Consider the following 17451-nt stretch of genomic DNA (forward strand, 5'->3'; position numbering starts at 1 on the left):
TTGCCGGGCCGCTCAGTCCGGCGTGCGGGACCCCGTCTCAGGGAACGGCGGGGCTTCCGAGGGGCCCCGGAGGATTTGGCCTTGCCCGCCTTGCCTCCCCCTCGTCCGTTTGGTTCCCCTCGGCCCGATCCGTCCGTTGCTCGCCGAACGGGAGGCGAAGAGCTCGGTGGGGGTTCTCTTCCCGGGAAATAGTGGGTCGTCGTGGGGCCTCTCTTCTACCTCAGGGCGAGCTACGTCGCGGACTGTGATCTCCGCCAGCCCGCCCGCCCGGAGCCTCCCGGGAGAAGCGAGGGCCGTGGACCCTGGCGCTCCTGAACCCGAATCTCGGGGTTTTCGGCCCTGATCGCGGCCTCCTTCGACGCCGGATGCCTTAGGAAGCCTGCGGGCTGCTCTTGCTGTCGCCCTACTTGAACGGGATGCTTCCCGCTGGGATGTCCTGAAATGCACTGGATGCCTCGATTGGAGGTCCAGCTCCCCGCCTGTCTCTCTCTCTTTCCCCTCATCACTCAGGGTCTCCTCCACGTGTCTTCTTCAGCCTCTGGGACGGGGCTTCTTCCTTGATAACCTCCTGCTCCAAAGATGGGGCTCTGAAGGCCTGCCTGGATTCTGAAGGATGTGGCCTTGAATGCCTTAGGCTTTTGGAAAAATCAGCTCAGCTTAAAACTCGGCCCCCCAAAACCGAAAAATCAGCTTAACCCCACTCATCACCCAACGCATTTTGTGCTGTGTTTTAATGTACATTAATATGTCTGGCTCTGGGCCGCATTCCCTGTTTTGGGAGGAAAGAAGTTTGTGTCGGTGGCTCCTGATAAATGAATGTTGTGCCGATCTGGGAAATTCAGAATGATTTGACAGGTGAGAAATCAGCATGTTTGTGGCCATGTGTGCATGTATTCACTTGTATTCAGTGAGTAATTCTTCCAGCCTGGTTGCCATCCAAATGTTTTAAACTGCAATAAACTACAACTAGCTGCAACTTTGCATGGTGAGGTTCAAGGCTGATGGGCATTACAGGCTCAACCATATGGAGAGTAAAAATTGGGGAAAGCCTGGGTTCAGAGTAATCTAATAAAACCTTTGTGCACTGTAGCTCTGTTTATTATAAAACCATGCTTTTTTGTTATTGTTGAGTGAGAAAAATTATCTACTTCCTGGATCTCTCCTTGTGCCTTGTGATTAGAATAAAATGATTGGGCAGGAGAGAAGGCATACAAGAAAATTTCTGTTATTGAGCAGAACAAAACTAAAAGAATGACATCTGGTGAAATCGAACTCTGGGCACTGAGATACCTAGTTTATTAGACCTACCTAAGTTCTTTGTTCCTTAGAGATTTAAAACTACTGTTTTGTTCTGCTTCAGAAAATCCTATATTTCTGACCTATAGTCTCTGACCTAAGTTAGTTTCCTATCTCTTTCAAAATACAATTCTCAGTCTTTCTGTTCTTAGAGAATAGGGGATTATTCCAATGTGCTGTATAAGATGTTCAACTGGAGAAGGTTACTCTACATCGCTGCAATAAAAACCAGTTCTAACACACCCAACCACAAGCTGAGGATTTCATAATTTGAGGTAACTTGATTTACTGTTACTTAATTGTGCCCCCTCTTTCCTGGGTTTTAGGGCCCAGAAGCTGAAACTTGCTTATTGGTATTTTAAAAACCCAGTGTGGTTTATTTAGTACAGAGCAGCTTTTATTTTAGACACTAGCTAACACCTATGTGTATTTGTTATAAAAAGTCTCCCATCTTATCAAGTTAATGCTTAAAGGAAGCTAACACCCATGTGATAAGAGCTCCCCAGTCCCCGACAAAATAATCAGAGCAATAACCATTGCTATCACTGTTTTCATAATACAATTGTGTGTTAAGAACCAAAGAATGAACAATCCATATTCTAATACCTATCACAACTAGTCAGATATTTCCAGGAAGTCTACTACCAGGGCATAACATTTCCTCTTGTGTCCTGATGGGACCCTTTTCTAAGAAGCCGGCATTCAGAGATTATTCATTCTGTTTTTTGTGACTGGTGATGTTTGTGATGACTCCTTTTCTGATTTGATACTGCCTGGTCCCTGTGGGAAGACATTGCAAAAAGGGGAGATGGGAAAATTACAGCACACACATGTATACCTACGTACATGTAGCAGACTTCTTCACAGAGGTGCCCTTCTGAGGGGAGAAATAATTTATTTGAATTAATAACAACACTGAAACAAGTGACTTATGACCGTTTTTCACACAGCCTTCGCAGTATTTCCCGGTCATGTGATCAAAATTGGGGTGCTTGGCAACTGGCTCATATTTATGACGATTGCAATATCTGGGAGTCATGTGATCCCTCTGTGATCTTTTGACAAGCAAAGTCAATAGGGAAGCCAGGTTCACTTAACAACTGGCTTACTAACTTAACAATTGTAGCAATTTACTTAGCAACTGCAGCAAGAAAGGTTGTAAAATGAGGCAACATTCACTTAGCAACTGTCTCACCTAGCAAAAGAAATTTTGGGCTCTGTTGTGGTCGTAAATTGAGGACTAAATTCGTGCCAGTTACACAGTCCCAACATATTGTGTAAACTGAACCACCGTGGCTTGGAAACTGTGGATTGCGGTTTATTGTGCTGGGTGATAGTATTCAGTAAATCCTGATTAGCACGGCTAGCCAAAGAAAACAGAGACAGCCACTTCAACATCAGTGGCCAGGAGCCTGTGCTTTTCCCACTTATGGGGACCCAAGCAATTGCTTAGAGCTTGAAGTTGACAATTTCGAAAACACCTTTGCGGACAAACCAACCTTTATTATAAGCCATGAGCTTTCATGAGCTCCACTTGGACTAACAGATTAACATAGTTGGATGGGACCTTGTATGTCATCCAGTCCAACCCCCACCCAAGCAAAAGACCTTACACCATTTCTGACAGATGGCAATCCAGTCTCCTTTTAAAAACCTCCAGTGATGAAGCTCCCATAACTTCCGAAGGCAAACTGTTCCATAGGTTGATTGTTCTCATGGTCAGAAAATTTATCCTTATTTCTAGATTGAATGTCTCCTTGTTCAGTTTTCCATCCATTATATCTTGTTTGGCCTCCGGATGCTTTGGAAAATAGCTTAATCCCTTCCTCTCTGTGGCAGCACCTTAAATATTGAAACATTGCTATCATGTCTCCCCTGGTTCCTCTCTTCACTAAACTAGCTATGCCCAGTTCCTGCAACCGTTCTTCATATGTTTTAGCCTCCAGTCCCCTAATCATCCTGGTTGCTCTTCTCTGCTTTCTTTCTAGATACCACTCTTTATAGTGTAGTGACCAAAACTGGATGCAGTATTCCAGGTGTGTTTAGTAAGGCTTTATAGAGTGGTATTAGTACCTCACTTGATCTAGCTTCATTTGAATAGCTAGACTTAGATTTTAAACTGGGATGAGGAAGAGAGAGGAAAGCTGGTTGCTTATGGAGATGCAACTTAGAGATAATGGGTTTCAAGCATCTTATCACTCAATTATAGTCATGGGTTAATAATCCATTTTGTGTGTGTAGAGAAGGGCTGAAACCATTTGCTTTATGCAAGTTCAGCAATTCCTCAATTTCCAAAACAATCATTTGGAAGTTTGCTGTAAGGCAGCGGTCCTCAACCTTTTCAGCTTAGCAGCCCTCAGGGCAGGGGGAGGATGGTTCCGTGCAAGTGGTAGGCATACTTACAACTCTATTTTTGTGAGTGGTGGGCACGTGAAAATGGAGCTTCTTGCCTGAGCACCTGCCACTCACACAAATGGAGATTCATGCACACACATGTGCTCGTTGCTCACAAAACAAGCTGCATATGCTTCTGTGCTCACCCGCCATTTGCGCAGACTGGTTCTGAATGAGCCACGGCCCAATAGTGGGCTACAGCACAGGGGTTGGGGACCCTTGCTGTAAGATATCCAGGGATATCAGGATGCAGTTTCACAAAAGCTTATCCATTTTAGTATTATCCCATCAGGGACGAGTCCTCTAGACCAGGAGTGTCAAGTTCAAGGCCCGTGGGCTGGATCTGGCCCATGGGGTGCTTAGATCTGACCTGTGGGCCCAGCCTGGAAACATTGAAGGATCATCCCGCAGTGCCTCTGCCAGAAAAACGGAGGGGTGCAGGAAAGCTGTTTTCCTTCGTTTTTGCTGGTAGAGGGTTGCAGGAGGCCGTCACAGCCGAAAACATTGGATTGGAGCCCATTTTTGCTGGCAGAGCGCTTGGGCCACCACAGCGCTCCCAACACAGGTGACATCATGCTGGCCACGCCCCCCCCTGCAGCCCCCCTCCCCACACCCCAGTCACAATGTGGCCTTCAATGAAATCGAGTTTGACACCAGTGGTCTAGACCAGCGGTCGCCAACCAGTTAGGCCATGAGAACATTTTGGTGGACCGCAGAGAAATCTCACCCCCAGAGCACCTTCCCCAAAGCAATTACTCCAGGCTGCACAGAAACACAAGGCTACGCTGCCCACATGGCCCGTGGGAACCTTCCCCACCCACTCACTCCTTACCCGGCAAACTTGTCTGCTAAGTTGCCATTTTTCCTTTTCCTGATCATCATCTGTTCTGCTGTGCTGGGAGATTTAGATTAGCTAGGAAGCAGGAAGTGGTTGGATTTCTTGCTTTCTAGCTAAGCACAGCCGAACCTCCTTTAGGACTGAAGGTTTGCTTGCAAGCAAATTCAATGCAGACTCATGGCAAGCAAATTTGAGAGACTGAGCTAGCCGATGGCAGATAGATAGATCACTGAATGATTCTGTGAGCAACTCAATCTGCTTGCTTTGCCTGATTTTGGATAAAATTTACTCTTTTTTTTTATAAAAAATTCAATATTTACATACATGGTGTGTTGTGAGTTAATTGTGTGAGTTTGCTTGCTAGCAAATTTTATGTGACAGACTGAGCTAGCCAATGGCAGATAGATAGATTTCTGAATGAATCTGTGATTCTGTGAGCAACTCAATCTGCCTGCTTTGCCTGATTTTGGATAAAATTTACTCTTTTTTTATAAAAAATTCAATATTTACATACATGGTGTATTGTGAGTTAATTGTGTGAGTTTGCTTGCTAGCAAATTTTATGTGACAGACTGAGCTAGCCAATGGCAGATAGATAGATTTCTGAATGAATCTGTGATTCTGTGAGCAACTCAATCTGCCTGCCTGCTTTGCCTGATTTGAGGTAAAAGTTGTTGTTTTTTTAAATAAAAAATTCAATATTTACATGCATGGTGTGTTGTGAGTTAATTTTGTGAGTTTGCTGACTGAGCTAGCCAATGGCAGATAGATAGATTTCTGAATGAATCTGTGATTCTGTGAGCAACTCAATCTGCCTGCCTGCTTTGCCTGATTTTGGGTAAAATTTACTCTTTTTTTATAAAAAAATCAATATTTATATAAATATTTATAATATTTACATACAAGCCATGCCCAGCCAGTCACATGACCACCAAGCCGCATCCACAAATTTGGCCACGCCCACAGAACCAGTTAGTGGTCCCTGGGATCTAAAATTATGAGTTTGGTGGTTCCTGAGGTCCAAAAGGTTGGCGACCCCTGGTCTAGACTAAGTCATCATTGTCTTTTTCCTGCTGTCTTCTTGTTCCTTTCCCTCTTTGGAGGGTGGGAGTATTTTGGTGCATCCCCTAATAAAAACTTCGCCCCTGTTTTTTTTAAAAAAAAAAAACCCTAACAGGTAATCCTCTTCTTACAACAACAATTGAGCCCAAAATTTATGTTGCTAAGAGAGACAGTTAATTGAGTTTTGCTCCATTTTACAACCTTCCTTGCCACAGTTGTTAAGCAAATCACCGCGGTTAGGTTAATTTAGGAACATGGTTGTTAATTGAATCTGGCTTCCCCGTTGACTCTGCTTATCAGAAGGTCACAAAAGGTGATCACATGATCTCGGGACATTGCAACTGTCATAAATATGAGTCAGTTGGGCCAAGCATCCGAATTTTGAACCTATGACCAAGGGGATGCTGGCAACAGTCATAAGTGTGAAAAATGGTCCTGTTGTAACTTAGAACAGTCCCTAAACAAACAGTGTTATAAGTCGAGGATTACTTGTATAGATGTTGAGATCAGCTTTTAGGCACGAAGCTGGAAATCTGTGAGTTGGACATGAAGCAATGCAGTGATTTCCTCTCAGACCAGAAATACACTTCTGAAAAACAATTGTCAAGAAAGCCACAGGGACAGGTCCAACCATTCTCCAGAAGTCAAACTGACTTGAAGGCTCAGCTTCCTATTAATGAAGCAGGAAGAAAAAGAAACAGATCTCTTCCTGTTGGCCCCATTTAATGGTTCCTTTTGGTGAAGTTGCATCCTTGCTTCTAAAGATACTAATTTGGTTTAGACCTTTCAGATTGTGCAAAAGAGAAGATTCAAGGGATTTTTAAACAGTAGTGAAGTTGCAAAGATATATGAATAGGGGAAGAAATCAGAGGGAAAAATCCAATTAAGTCCTGAGCTAAATAAAAAGCTATCCATAATTAACATCTACTGCATTTTGGCAGAATTTTTCTTAATTAAAGGGGTGTAACAGATAGGCAGTATGCTGGTCGGCTCTGAATATGGAGAGGCTGGGGTGGGTGGGAATGACCCAGTGTAAGAAAGACACTATAATTAAAAATATGAAAAGAGTGCAACAACAAAATGATTTTTTTTGGGGGGGGGGGACTCCACAATTACCTCATCAAACTCTAAAGAAGTGTTTCTCAACTGTGGCCACTTTTAAAGACATATGGACTTCAACTCCAAGAATTCCCTAGCCAGCATGCTCACTCAGGAATTCTGGGAATTGAAGCCCACACATCTTAAGGTGGCCAAGATTGAGATACACTGCTCTAAAAAGCCTTAAACTCTTATCATTAATATAATTAGAAAAATTAAGAATGACAAATTGGTCACTAAATGAACTGTGGCATATAGTGGTACACCTGCTGCCAATTCCCCTCAGAAAATTAGCCATCCTTTACAGAAAAAGGTCTCCCATCTCTGTTAAATACTGTAAGATACCGATAAGATTTCCAGATTTGAAGTTACAATGCCACTGAAAAAAGTAATTTATGACCATTTTTCAAACTTATGACCATTGCAGAATCCCCATGGTTACATGATTTAAATTTGGATGCTTCACAATTGGTTCATATTTCTGACGGTTGCAGTGTCCCAGAGACATGTGACCCTCTTTTGTGACCTTCTGACATGCAAAGTCCGTGGGGGAGCCAGATTCACCTAACAACCATGTTCCTAATTTTAGAGCTGCAGTAATTCATTTAACAACTGTGGCAAGAAAAGCCATAAAATGGGGCAAAACTCACTTAACAAATTTCTCACTTAGCAGCATGAATTCTGGGCTCAATTGTAGTCGTAAGTCAAGGACTACTTGTATACCAAAGCCCTCGACTTTGCACAAGTGTTTCTCAACCTTAGCAATGTTTGTGGATTTCAATTCCCAGCATTCCCTAGCCAGCGTGCTTACTGGGGAATTCTGGGAGTTTAAGTCCATATGCCTTAAATAAAACCCAAGGTGAGAAATACTGCTCCTATACAAAGATGTGATTTGTGGTACCTGACTTGTTTTTTGCGCGTGATGGTTCCAGCGATGCTCACTCTGATCACGGGGATTCCACCTCATTACTGCCCCTCTTTCTCTCTGCAGGTCTTGGAATGGTTGGGTGAGAAGAGGGGACCTGAAGCTCTGCAATGAGACTTGAGGGGTATGTCTGAATGCCTGTGGATCCCTCTTTAAAGAGAGACAGGATTAAGAAGGACATTGGACGTGAGCAATGGCTGAGGGTGATGCTGCTCTGAGCAGTGAGCCGCCTATGGGTCAAGAGGAACGGCCATACAAATGCAAGCAGTGCCCGCGGAGCTACCGCCACGCCGGCAGCCTGGTGAATCACCGCCGTACCCACGAGGTAGGCCTTTTCCGCTGCCTGCTGTGCCACAAGGATTTCTCCAACCCCATGTCCCTGAAGAGTCACCTGCGCACTCATACGGAAGAGAAGCGTCACAAATGCCCAGACTGCGGCAGAAGCTTCCGAGTCTCATCCCAGCTTCCAAGCCACCACTGCCCAGCTCAGGCCATCCAGGAGCAGGAAGAAGGCCAGAGGGATGGGAGTTACAGCTTCCAAAGGGGCCAAGGTACGTCTTCTCCAGATGTTGACTCCCGTTCTGGGATGGAAGGCAGCAGTGGGAGCCTGTTGTCCAACCTGGAGAAGTACATTGCTGAGTCGGTGGTGCCAGCTGACTATTCTCAGCAGGAGTTTCCAATCAAAATGAAAGAGGAGAAGCAGGATCTGCTCCCAGGGCATGAGGAGGATGGGGAAGAGTCTGGGCTGCTGGCTGCCATGGAGGATGAGCGCCGTTACAAATGCAACCAGTGTGATAAAGCTTACAAACACCCCGGCAGCTTGACTAATCACAAACAGAGCCACACTCTGGGGGTCTATCAGTGTGCTATGTGTTACAAGGAGTTCTCCAACCTCATGGCCCTCAGAAGCCACGCTCGTCTCCATTCAGAGTATCGACCCTACAAGTGCCGCTTTTGCCACAAAGCCTTCCGGTTGCCCTCGGAGCTGCTGAGTCATCAGAAAGCCCACAACCAGGAAGAGAGCAAATCCACAGACCCGTCAGCCTGGGAGGATTTGGAGCATGATGTTTGGGAGGAGGACTCGATAGAAACATCAGCAAAGTTGGACATCTATCAGCCTCCTCCTGTGGGCACAGGCTTCGGGGACAGGGCTCCCTGCAGCCTCAAAGATACCTCCAAGGCCGGTGGTGGAGAACGCTGTAATCCAGATGGAGAGCTGTGCGTCCGCTGCGGTGGGACCTTTGCTGACGAGGAGGAATTAAAGGAACACAGTTGCCTTTACCCAAAGGAGGCAGATGAAGAAGAAGAGGCTGAGGGCAGTAGCCCTTCCCAAGCAGCCCCCAGCTCCAACGAAGCTTGGGAAGCCCGCCTGAAGAGCGAGGAAGGCTTTCCCATGTCTGAAGAGCGCCCTTTCCGCTGTGGGGACTGTGGGAAGACATACCGCCATGCGGGGAGTCTCATTAACCATAGGAAGAGCCATCAGATTGGGGTGTACAGTTGTACCGTCTGTTCAAAACAGTTGTACAATTTGGCCGCCTTGAAGAACCACTTGCGGGTCCACCTCAGGTCCAAGCTCAACTCCTCGGCCCCAGAAGAGGCTTCCCAGCACCCGTCTGGGATCCTGGACCCATCAAAAGCACAGGACTACCCTGACAACTGCCCAACCCAGCCCTCGGACGCCTGGAGTGGACCAGCTGCCTGTCCCAAGGAAGAGGAAGAAAGGACTCTCGGGGAGGAAGAGCGACCCTACCGGTGTGAAGATTGCGGGCGGAGTTATCGCCACCGCGGCAGTCTGGTGAACCATCGCCACACTCATCAAACAGGAATCTTCCAGTGCTCCATCTGTCCCAAGCAATACTCCAACCTCATGGCACTCCGGAACCACGTCCGCGTGCATTTGCGGGCTGCGCGCATGCGGAGCAAAGAATTAGGGGACGGCTTGACCTGCAGTAATTGCGGAGAGAGTTTTGAGGAAGAGGCCGAATTCCAGCTTCATCAGCTACGCCATCTGCCCTGCACAGAGGACATTGAGGTGGCCGAGGTGCCTAGGCTTGGCGTCCTTCACTCTCAGGAAGCAGATCTTCTTCAGACTATTAAACAGGACGTAGAAGCCCTGGAGAATGGGGCAACAGTGGCTGAGGACATCCTCCCAGCCTCAGAGATGCCTCAGATTTGTCACCAGTGCGGGTTGGCCTTCCCTACTGTGGCTAGCCTGCAGACTCACGCCGTGCAACACGGCAATGGAAGGGAGCGTTTGGAAGGGGTGGTGGAAGGAACCGAGCCACCTGTCCCCATCCAGCGTCTCTATGAGTGTGAGCTGTGTGGCAAGTCGTACCGGCATTCAGGAAGCCTCATCAATCATAAGCAGACGCACCAGACAGGTGACTTCAGCTGTTCACTTTGCAGCAAACACTTCCAAAACGTGGCCTCCCTCAAAAGTCACTTGCGTGGCCATCAGAGGCCCAGGAGAGGACTGTCCGAGACACTGGTGACCACAAATGAGGACACTGACACTGAAGCTGGCACCGCCATGCCTATGGCTTTATCTTTGGCAGAAGAACTGAGAGAGAGTTGCAGTGTTCTGGAAAAAGATGCCACAGCCAATGACTGGCAAACCCAGTCACAAGCGTCTTCCCCATTGCCTGACGATTCTGAAGGCCTTCCTTATCTCTGTGAGCAGTGTGGGTTGGGCTTTCACCAGGCCAAGAACTTAATTGACCACCGACAGACCCATCAAGCTGGCATCTACCAATGTTCTCTCTGCCCTAAAGAGTATCCCACCCTCCTCGCTCTAAAACACCATTTCCACGGGCATGCCAAGGCCACAGCATCTGGCCAGGACAACCCCATGGGTGAAGGCCATACTGAGGAGCAGCCATTCCTCTGCAGCCTCTGTGGCATGATCTTCCCCAGCGAAGAGAGCCTTCAGGATCACCACAGCCTCTTGCATGAGGAGGGCGAAGGCCGGAGTGACAGTCCGCATGTGCTGAAAAGGGAAACCGAAGAGCAGCTGGATGGTGGAGGGGATCCTGAGGAGGAGCAGCTCTTCTCCCACATCTGTGGTTATTGTGGACAGACATTTGACGATATGGCCAGCTTGGAAGAGCACAGTAATGGGCATCTGGAAGAGAAAGCAGCAGCCCTGGCCGATACCTCTATCCAGCTCCGGCGAGCTCCACGCATGGAGGATGACCCGCCCCATCCACCCCCACCTTTGGTGGAAACACTTCCTCTTGCTGATGACCTACTGGACAGCCGGCCTTACGCCTGTGGTCAGTGTGGCAAGACCTACCGTCATGGTGGCAGCTTAGTTAATCACAAAAAGATCCACCTGATTGGAGATTACCAGTGCAGCATCTGTTGCCGGCAGTACCGTAATTTGTCTGCCTATCGGAATCACCTTCGAAACCACCCAAGATGCAAGATGAACGGCAGCGTACCCCAACTCCGACAACTGATCCCTGCTGCAGAAAGGGAGCTGCCTTGCACTTACGAGAGGCTAAAGGATGAGCCGTGTGGCGCTTCCCAAAATGGAGAAGCTCCTCCAAGCAATTCTTTCCTTGCCTGTCCTATAGGAAAAGAAAGAGTGGAACAAGGGGAAGAGTTGAGCTCAGGGCTGTCAAAGAGCAGAGAAGCTCAGGAATGTGATGTTCCTGGAGAAGGGAATGAGAAGATGGAGGACCACCAAGCAATACAGGAAATGGAGACAACAGAGAAAGAGGAAGAAGGAGCAGCAGAGGAGAAGGGCCCTCAGGCGGAAGAGGAAGACTCTCTCTTGGAACGCCCCTTCCAGTGTGATGTTTGTGGACGCAGCTACAAGCATGCCGGCAGCCTCATCAACCACAAACAGACCCATAAGACAGGCCTCTTTCACTGCAGCATTTGCCAGAAGCAGTTCTACAATCTCATGGCCCTCAAAAACCACAACCGCACCCATTTTGAAACCAAACGCTACCGATGTGCTGAGTGCCCCAAAGCGTTCCGTCTCCAAAAGCAACTGGCCAGCCACCAGCGCATACATCGGGACAGGAGGCCAGAGCCTGCGTTCCACTTGGTCCATCAGAGGCCCCTTCGGGCCAAGCGAGCTAGCAAGGCAGAGACATTCCCGCTTTTTCCGGCCCCTGCTAAGCAGCTTCCAGATCCTGAAGAGCGTCCATACAGATGTGCGCAGTGTGGACGCTCATACCGCCACGCAGGCAGCTTGCTCAACCACCAGAAGAGCCACAAGGTCGGGCACTTCCCCTGTCCCTTGTGCAGCAAGGCTTACCCCAATCTCATGTCCCTGAAGAACCACCAGCGCATCCACTACGAAGTGAAACGTCACCAGTGTCCCGACTGCGGCAAAGCCTTCAAGTGGCAACGGCAACTGCAGAGGCACCAGCGCCGACCCCATTCTTTCAGCAAGGTCATGCCAGGGCAAGAGACCGAAAGAACTAGAACGGATTGCGAAAGAGATCAGGGGACCAACCCCGGAGAGGCACCCGTCGGGTCTTTGCAGAACCAGCCGCGACCCAAACGCTTTCGCAACCGTGCCTCCCAAAAGAACCACAGTCGTGTACGTGCAAAGAAACGTTTGGAGTGCTCGGATTGCGGCAAAGCTTACCAGGCTTCCAGGGACCTGATGCAGCATCTAAGAAGGCATCAAGCTGAGGAAAAAGGGGACAGTCCTAAAGGCAAGCTGCCAGAGGACCAGCTTTACAAGTGTCATAGCTGTGAGCGGACGTACCGCCATCCTGGTAGTCTGCTAAATCACAAGAAGGCCCACGCAACCGGCCTCTACCACTGCCCCTCTTGCCAGAGGGACTTCTACAACCTTCTGGCTCTCAAGAACCACCTTCACATCCACACGGACAAGAGACGTCACCGATGCCCCCATTGTGGCAAGGCCTTCCGGACGGCTAAGCAGTTGGCCACCCACACGAAGGTCCACGGCAGGCCTGAGGGAGAAGAGACCTTCTCCTGCCCTGTCTGCTCGAAGAGGTTCTTCCACCACCTTACCTTCCAGCAACACCAGTTGTTGCACACCAAGGTTGATGGGCACCATACCCTTGAGGGCAGTATCACAGGGGAAGGGAATTGAGGGCGCACGGGGGAGGTGCACCCAGGATTGTATGACAGGGAGATCCAATTACAGGGAAACGGTCGAGGTCTGGGTGGGAAGCTGGCTTCATGGGAAGCATCGGGTCCACACACTGGAAAAAAGGGAACGGTTAAACTTGGTCGTGGATGGGAGATAAGACAAGGAAAACTGGGTCCGTGTTTCCGTGGCTTTTCTTTTTTTAGAACATAGATCAGAAAAATCGAGCTGGGATAGCAGGGAAGAGAGCAGGTGAGGTAGGAAGGTGGTGGGTTTTCTCCTCTAATGGAATATTACATTGAGCACATAATATAATGCATCTCTGTGGCGTCCTTTGGAAATATGTCCTATCTTTTGTGTCTTGGATCCTCTTTGGGGAACTGACTTTAAGCACCCTTGGGACCTTCAGAGGATTGTGCATCGACAGTCTCCTATTTGCATTTTTGAGCTATTTTCTATCCTTTTGGGGCGTCAGATGAGTAGCTAACTCCATGTTTAAGCTGCATATAGTATTTAAATTGCTGAGATTTTTTTATTATTATTAATGGCAAAGTACTGTCATAGGAAAAACAAGAATACTGGGGGTGGGTCTCAGTGTCGTTCTTGAACAAAGACTTAAAGAAAAAGACAATAATTCTTGGTGTGGAGTAATCTTTAAAAAAAAATTTCTACCTCCTTCACTAAAATATGTACATGTTTCCTTGGTATGCAAGGAAACATTAAAAACAGTTTAAAAGACATAGGTTTTGATCGCTTTCAAAACGGATTCTGAAATGTTCACTGAAAAGGTACTAGGGTTTATGTGGAAGGCTTTCTAAAGAAACTTGACCGAAAGTTTTAGGTCTATGTGGGTAAGCAAGCTCTCCTTGACAGAACCTCTGCTGGCTGTGATTTATCAGAATAGGCCTTGAGCAAAAAATAATTGGAGATTTTGTAAATGAGTCATCAAGAAAAACCATTTATCTCCTGAAATTAATTGGACTTCTTATAGGCCTATCTCTTGTGAGGAAGATTCCATTTTCCTCGTCCCCCTTTTGATCTCCCTCTTGCATTCTCCAGATGGGTTGGCCCACCACCCCCTGCCACCATATTGGCTGAGAATGAGGGGTGTTGCCATGAAGTGCATCTGGAAGAAGCCTGCTTTGGGAATATAGCTCTTAACTTCTTGTCTATAGCTATCCTCACTATCCCTTGGATACAGAAACCAGATCTCTCTGGTCGGTAGCAGCCACCTGTCCATCTCTTTGGAAGAAGACATGGGGTGCCCAGCTGAAGGGGAAGAAACAGCAATGCACACAGATCACTTTATGATTCAAACTCTCCCTTAGGGTGATTTTCATGGCCAGACTCGATCTCACATTCTTCATTTCTCTTTACGCCAAACTGGATTAGATTTGGAGAAGCATCTGGGTTACCTTTAAATTTGAAGAAGGTGGCGCTCGACTTTCTGAGCTCTGCCGCATCTAGATGCGGTTTGGTTCCACCATTATTTTGAGGCGGCATGGAAGGCACTTAATTTCTCTTTGATTTCTCTTCAATTGCCACTTTGCCTTTAAGACGCCAGATTTTTTTGGGTGGGGGGAGTGTTTCCCAACATAAATAATATTGTTAGCATAAGCCTAATAATTGGGATCCTAGCTGGTGTGGAAAGCTAATTAATCTTGTTCTTCATGAGATTTGCACAGGGTTCGGCACAGATGGTATCAGGCCCCCTTTCTTCACCTGATGTTTTTTTTAAATTTATTTTTAGAAGAAAACCCTTCTGTTAAAGGTAGCATTTACCTACTCTCCCATCCAGTCTGGACCTGAATTCCCCCGAGTAAGAGCCACTAAACCTAATCCTGCACAATATGAAACAATGCCCCTTATTTCTCCCCATTTCAGTTCTCAACAGGCAAGACTAACAATGCTAAGCAGCAGCAAGGTGTCTCAGGATAATAGGCCTGGCGGTCCAACACTGGAAAGGCAACCGAGCAGGAAGGGAAGATTTCCTTGTTTCGGTTGTCATGGGGGGGCGGGGGGAATCTCAGCTTGAGAGAACGCTTGGAGTACTGTGAGTGGGCTGATTCCTTAATTCTGTTTTGCCCAGAATACTTGGATCCCTTTAGGGTTTAGTGTTGATCTGGATGCAGGTCAGATTGCAGAGAAGGGATTCTAACCCCTGGGGGGATTTCTCTACAGCTGGGAGGGGGGAACGGAGAAGGGAACCAAATTAGATGGGCTTGTTTTTCAAACACCCTGAGTTTTTTTTTTTAAAGACCAGCCAGAATGGAGATGCCTTGAAACAAAGCATCTTAGCATGCTTTCCCTGTTCTGCAAGGCACAGCCAGAGGTTACTAGAGGTGCATTAAAGAGCTGTCACCCTCATAATCCCTAGAATTTGTAAATGGTATATAGTGATCAGCTTTTAGACTATAGGGATGTAGTGGGTGGGATTATGAAGACATTAAAAAAAATTAAACAAGAGGACTAGAAACTTGACCATCACCAGGCTATCTTCTTCTGTTTTGGGGTTGGCACGGGTACCTGTTTCACTATTGCTCTGAGGCCAGCCCCCAATTTTGTCCTCATTCAGGTAGAATTTGGTTCAGTGGCAGAATAAATGTTTTTAAGTAGGAAAAGAGCTCTTCATTTGTGATTAAAGTTTTATAGACTTTCTAACATAGGAGGGTAATATTTTTCATAGGGCGTGGGAGGGACATGTATTGGCTTATTTTGCCAGCTGAAATCTGTTTTTTTTTTTTCCTGCCTTCAATGTTTATCCTTACGATGCCCAATAACTCCAGAATGTTGACGATCAAGTCCTGTTTATGCTGCTGTTTTGGATAACTGACATTTTAGCTCTGGTTCAGCAAAAAAAAAAAAAAAAGTAAGTAAGACAGAAACCTCACAAAAGGAAAATAAATTTTGAGTTTCGTACATTTTCAAATGCTTCCCCTTCTCCTTAAACAGAGGCATGGGATACGATTCAAGACGTTATTTGATGTTACTAGATTTGAAAGCTCCTGACCAGGTGGTGTGTGTGTGTGTGTGTGTGTGTGTGTGTGTTTATGTGTTTGTGGGGGGGGGGGTTTGATGAAGAAAGGCAAAATCAAAGGAGAAGACATTTTCAAATCTTCATATTTTGCTGTTCTGACTTGCTCTCAAACCATTAGCTGCCACTGCCCTCATAGAGATGGGCAGATAACTGATACTGTGCTCCTCAGTCTTCCCAAATTGAGACCTTCTGGGTGGGCTAGACTATCATCCCCAGCCAGCACACTGTCTGGCAGGAACTGATGCTCTAGTTCAGGTTACCAAGCAAGAAAAGGCTATTTTTCCCCAATTAGAGGAAGACTTCTCCTAACTTATGTTTAGCAGCCTGGGAATTTCTTTTGAAAGCTATCTGGTGCCCCCTGGTGCCCAGGCCTGCGCTGTGAAACACCTCAATGGCAAATAAATTATGTTTAATTTTTTAAAATGAAAGTGCTTTTTCTGATATTTTGAATATGAGTGTGGGGTGTCAAATTAAGCTAGCTGAGGTCTTCAGCAAAGCAGCAGACAGATAGGGTAGTTTGATCTTATAAAGCAGTAAAGTCCACCATTAGGTGAATCCAAGGCCTACCAAGTTGCTCATGGCAATGGCCATTGCCTGGCATTAGACTTCCTTTTTGTCATCTTGCTGATTCGAGTCCACAAAAGGTCACTTTCCGGCAGGGCTTCCCATTTTGGAATGTTTCTTTTCCAACACTTGAGGGGGGGGGGTTGAATAAGGTGGTATTTGCAAAGCCTCGTGAAATCAATGGGATCCATTTCTAAGAGCTTCCTTGTGGCCTATGGCATTCTGTAACACTGACTGGATCAACCATTTTCTAACATCTTGAATATCAGTTGTTTTGCAATTATTTATTTAGGGTTTTTTATATATAGATTAGATAGATGATGATGATGATATAGATGATAGAAAGACAGACAGATGAAAGATGATTAGATGAATAAGAGATAGAGAAATAGATAAAAGATGAATGATTAGATAGATGAATAATTAGATGAAAGATGAATAGATACATAGATGAAAAATGAATGATTAGATAGATGAAAGATGAACGATTAGATGATAGATAAATAAACAGAGAAGAGAGAGATCTGCTGGCTCTCATCAATGCAGGAACCAGTGCCTGGTTTGTTGTCTGGCACCAGTCTGCGGTATGTTGTAAAATGGGCTGCTGAAGTGGGTGAGCACCTAAAGTTTGCACATGTGTAGGATTTAGGTTACACACATGAAACCGCTCCCCAAAGCCGCCACTGCTGGTCCAAGGAACAAAAAAGGTTGGGGACCCCTGCATTAAGGGATCCAGATGGTAGATATGTTTTCTGATGGAATATATAAAATGATTAGGCTAAGAAATGCCCTAGTTAAAAAAAAAAAAAATGTTTTAAGCCCTGGCCTAATTTGTGACTAGGGAGGGAGCCTCAATTCTAACCCCAAATTATTTCATAAGTAAAAGCCCGTGGAATAACTTGAAGAGGATGGTAGTGCAGGTGTGATTCCAAAGCTCCAAAGTGACATTTAAGGAGTGCTTTGATCCAAGCGATCGCTTTTCACTGCTTGTTTTCAAAGGCGCCTTAAGATTAGGTTTTCTGAAGAAAAGCAAAAAGCTCAAATCTGTTCAGATTTGGGCAAATTTGAATTTTGCGCCAAATTGTCACTGACTAGATAGATGTGCAAAGCTGCCCTTCTGTTAACAGAGGCCTTCTGTAATTTTAAGCTTATCTTGAAGG

At 46.4% G+C, this 17451-nt stretch overlaps 1 protein-coding gene across 2 annotated transcripts; it reads left to right on the top strand.

The window, feature by feature from the left end:
• Window positions 1-449: 449 nt before the first annotated feature.
• ZNF646 (zinc finger protein 646) lies at window positions 450-15619 on the top strand. 2 transcript variants are annotated; one of them, XM_026683477.2, is made up of 4 exons: window positions 450-855; window positions 1449-1571; window positions 7680-12642; window positions 15477-15619. In XM_026683477.2, the coding sequence occupies exons 3-4, from the start codon at window positions 7807-7809 to the stop codon at window positions 15561-15563; spliced, it is 4923 nt and encodes a 1640-aa protein (XP_026539262.2). In that variant the 5' UTR covers window positions 450-855; window positions 1449-1571; window positions 7680-7806; the 3' UTR covers window positions 15564-15619. The 2 variants fall into 2 exon arrangements, with proteins under 2 accessions (XP_026539262.2, XP_026539263.2); XM_026683478.2 differs by lacking the exon at window positions 15477-15619 and having other exon boundaries at window positions 7680-13349.
• Window positions 15620-17451: the final 1832 nt, after the last annotated feature.

Source organism: Notechis scutatus, chromosome Z (assembly GCF_049901735.1).
Source record: "Notechis scutatus isolate UNSWTSFEM ecotype Mainland chromosome Z, rNotScu1.2, whole genome shotgun sequence".
NCBI lineage: Eukaryota > Metazoa > Chordata > Lepidosauria > Squamata > Elapidae > Notechis > Notechis scutatus.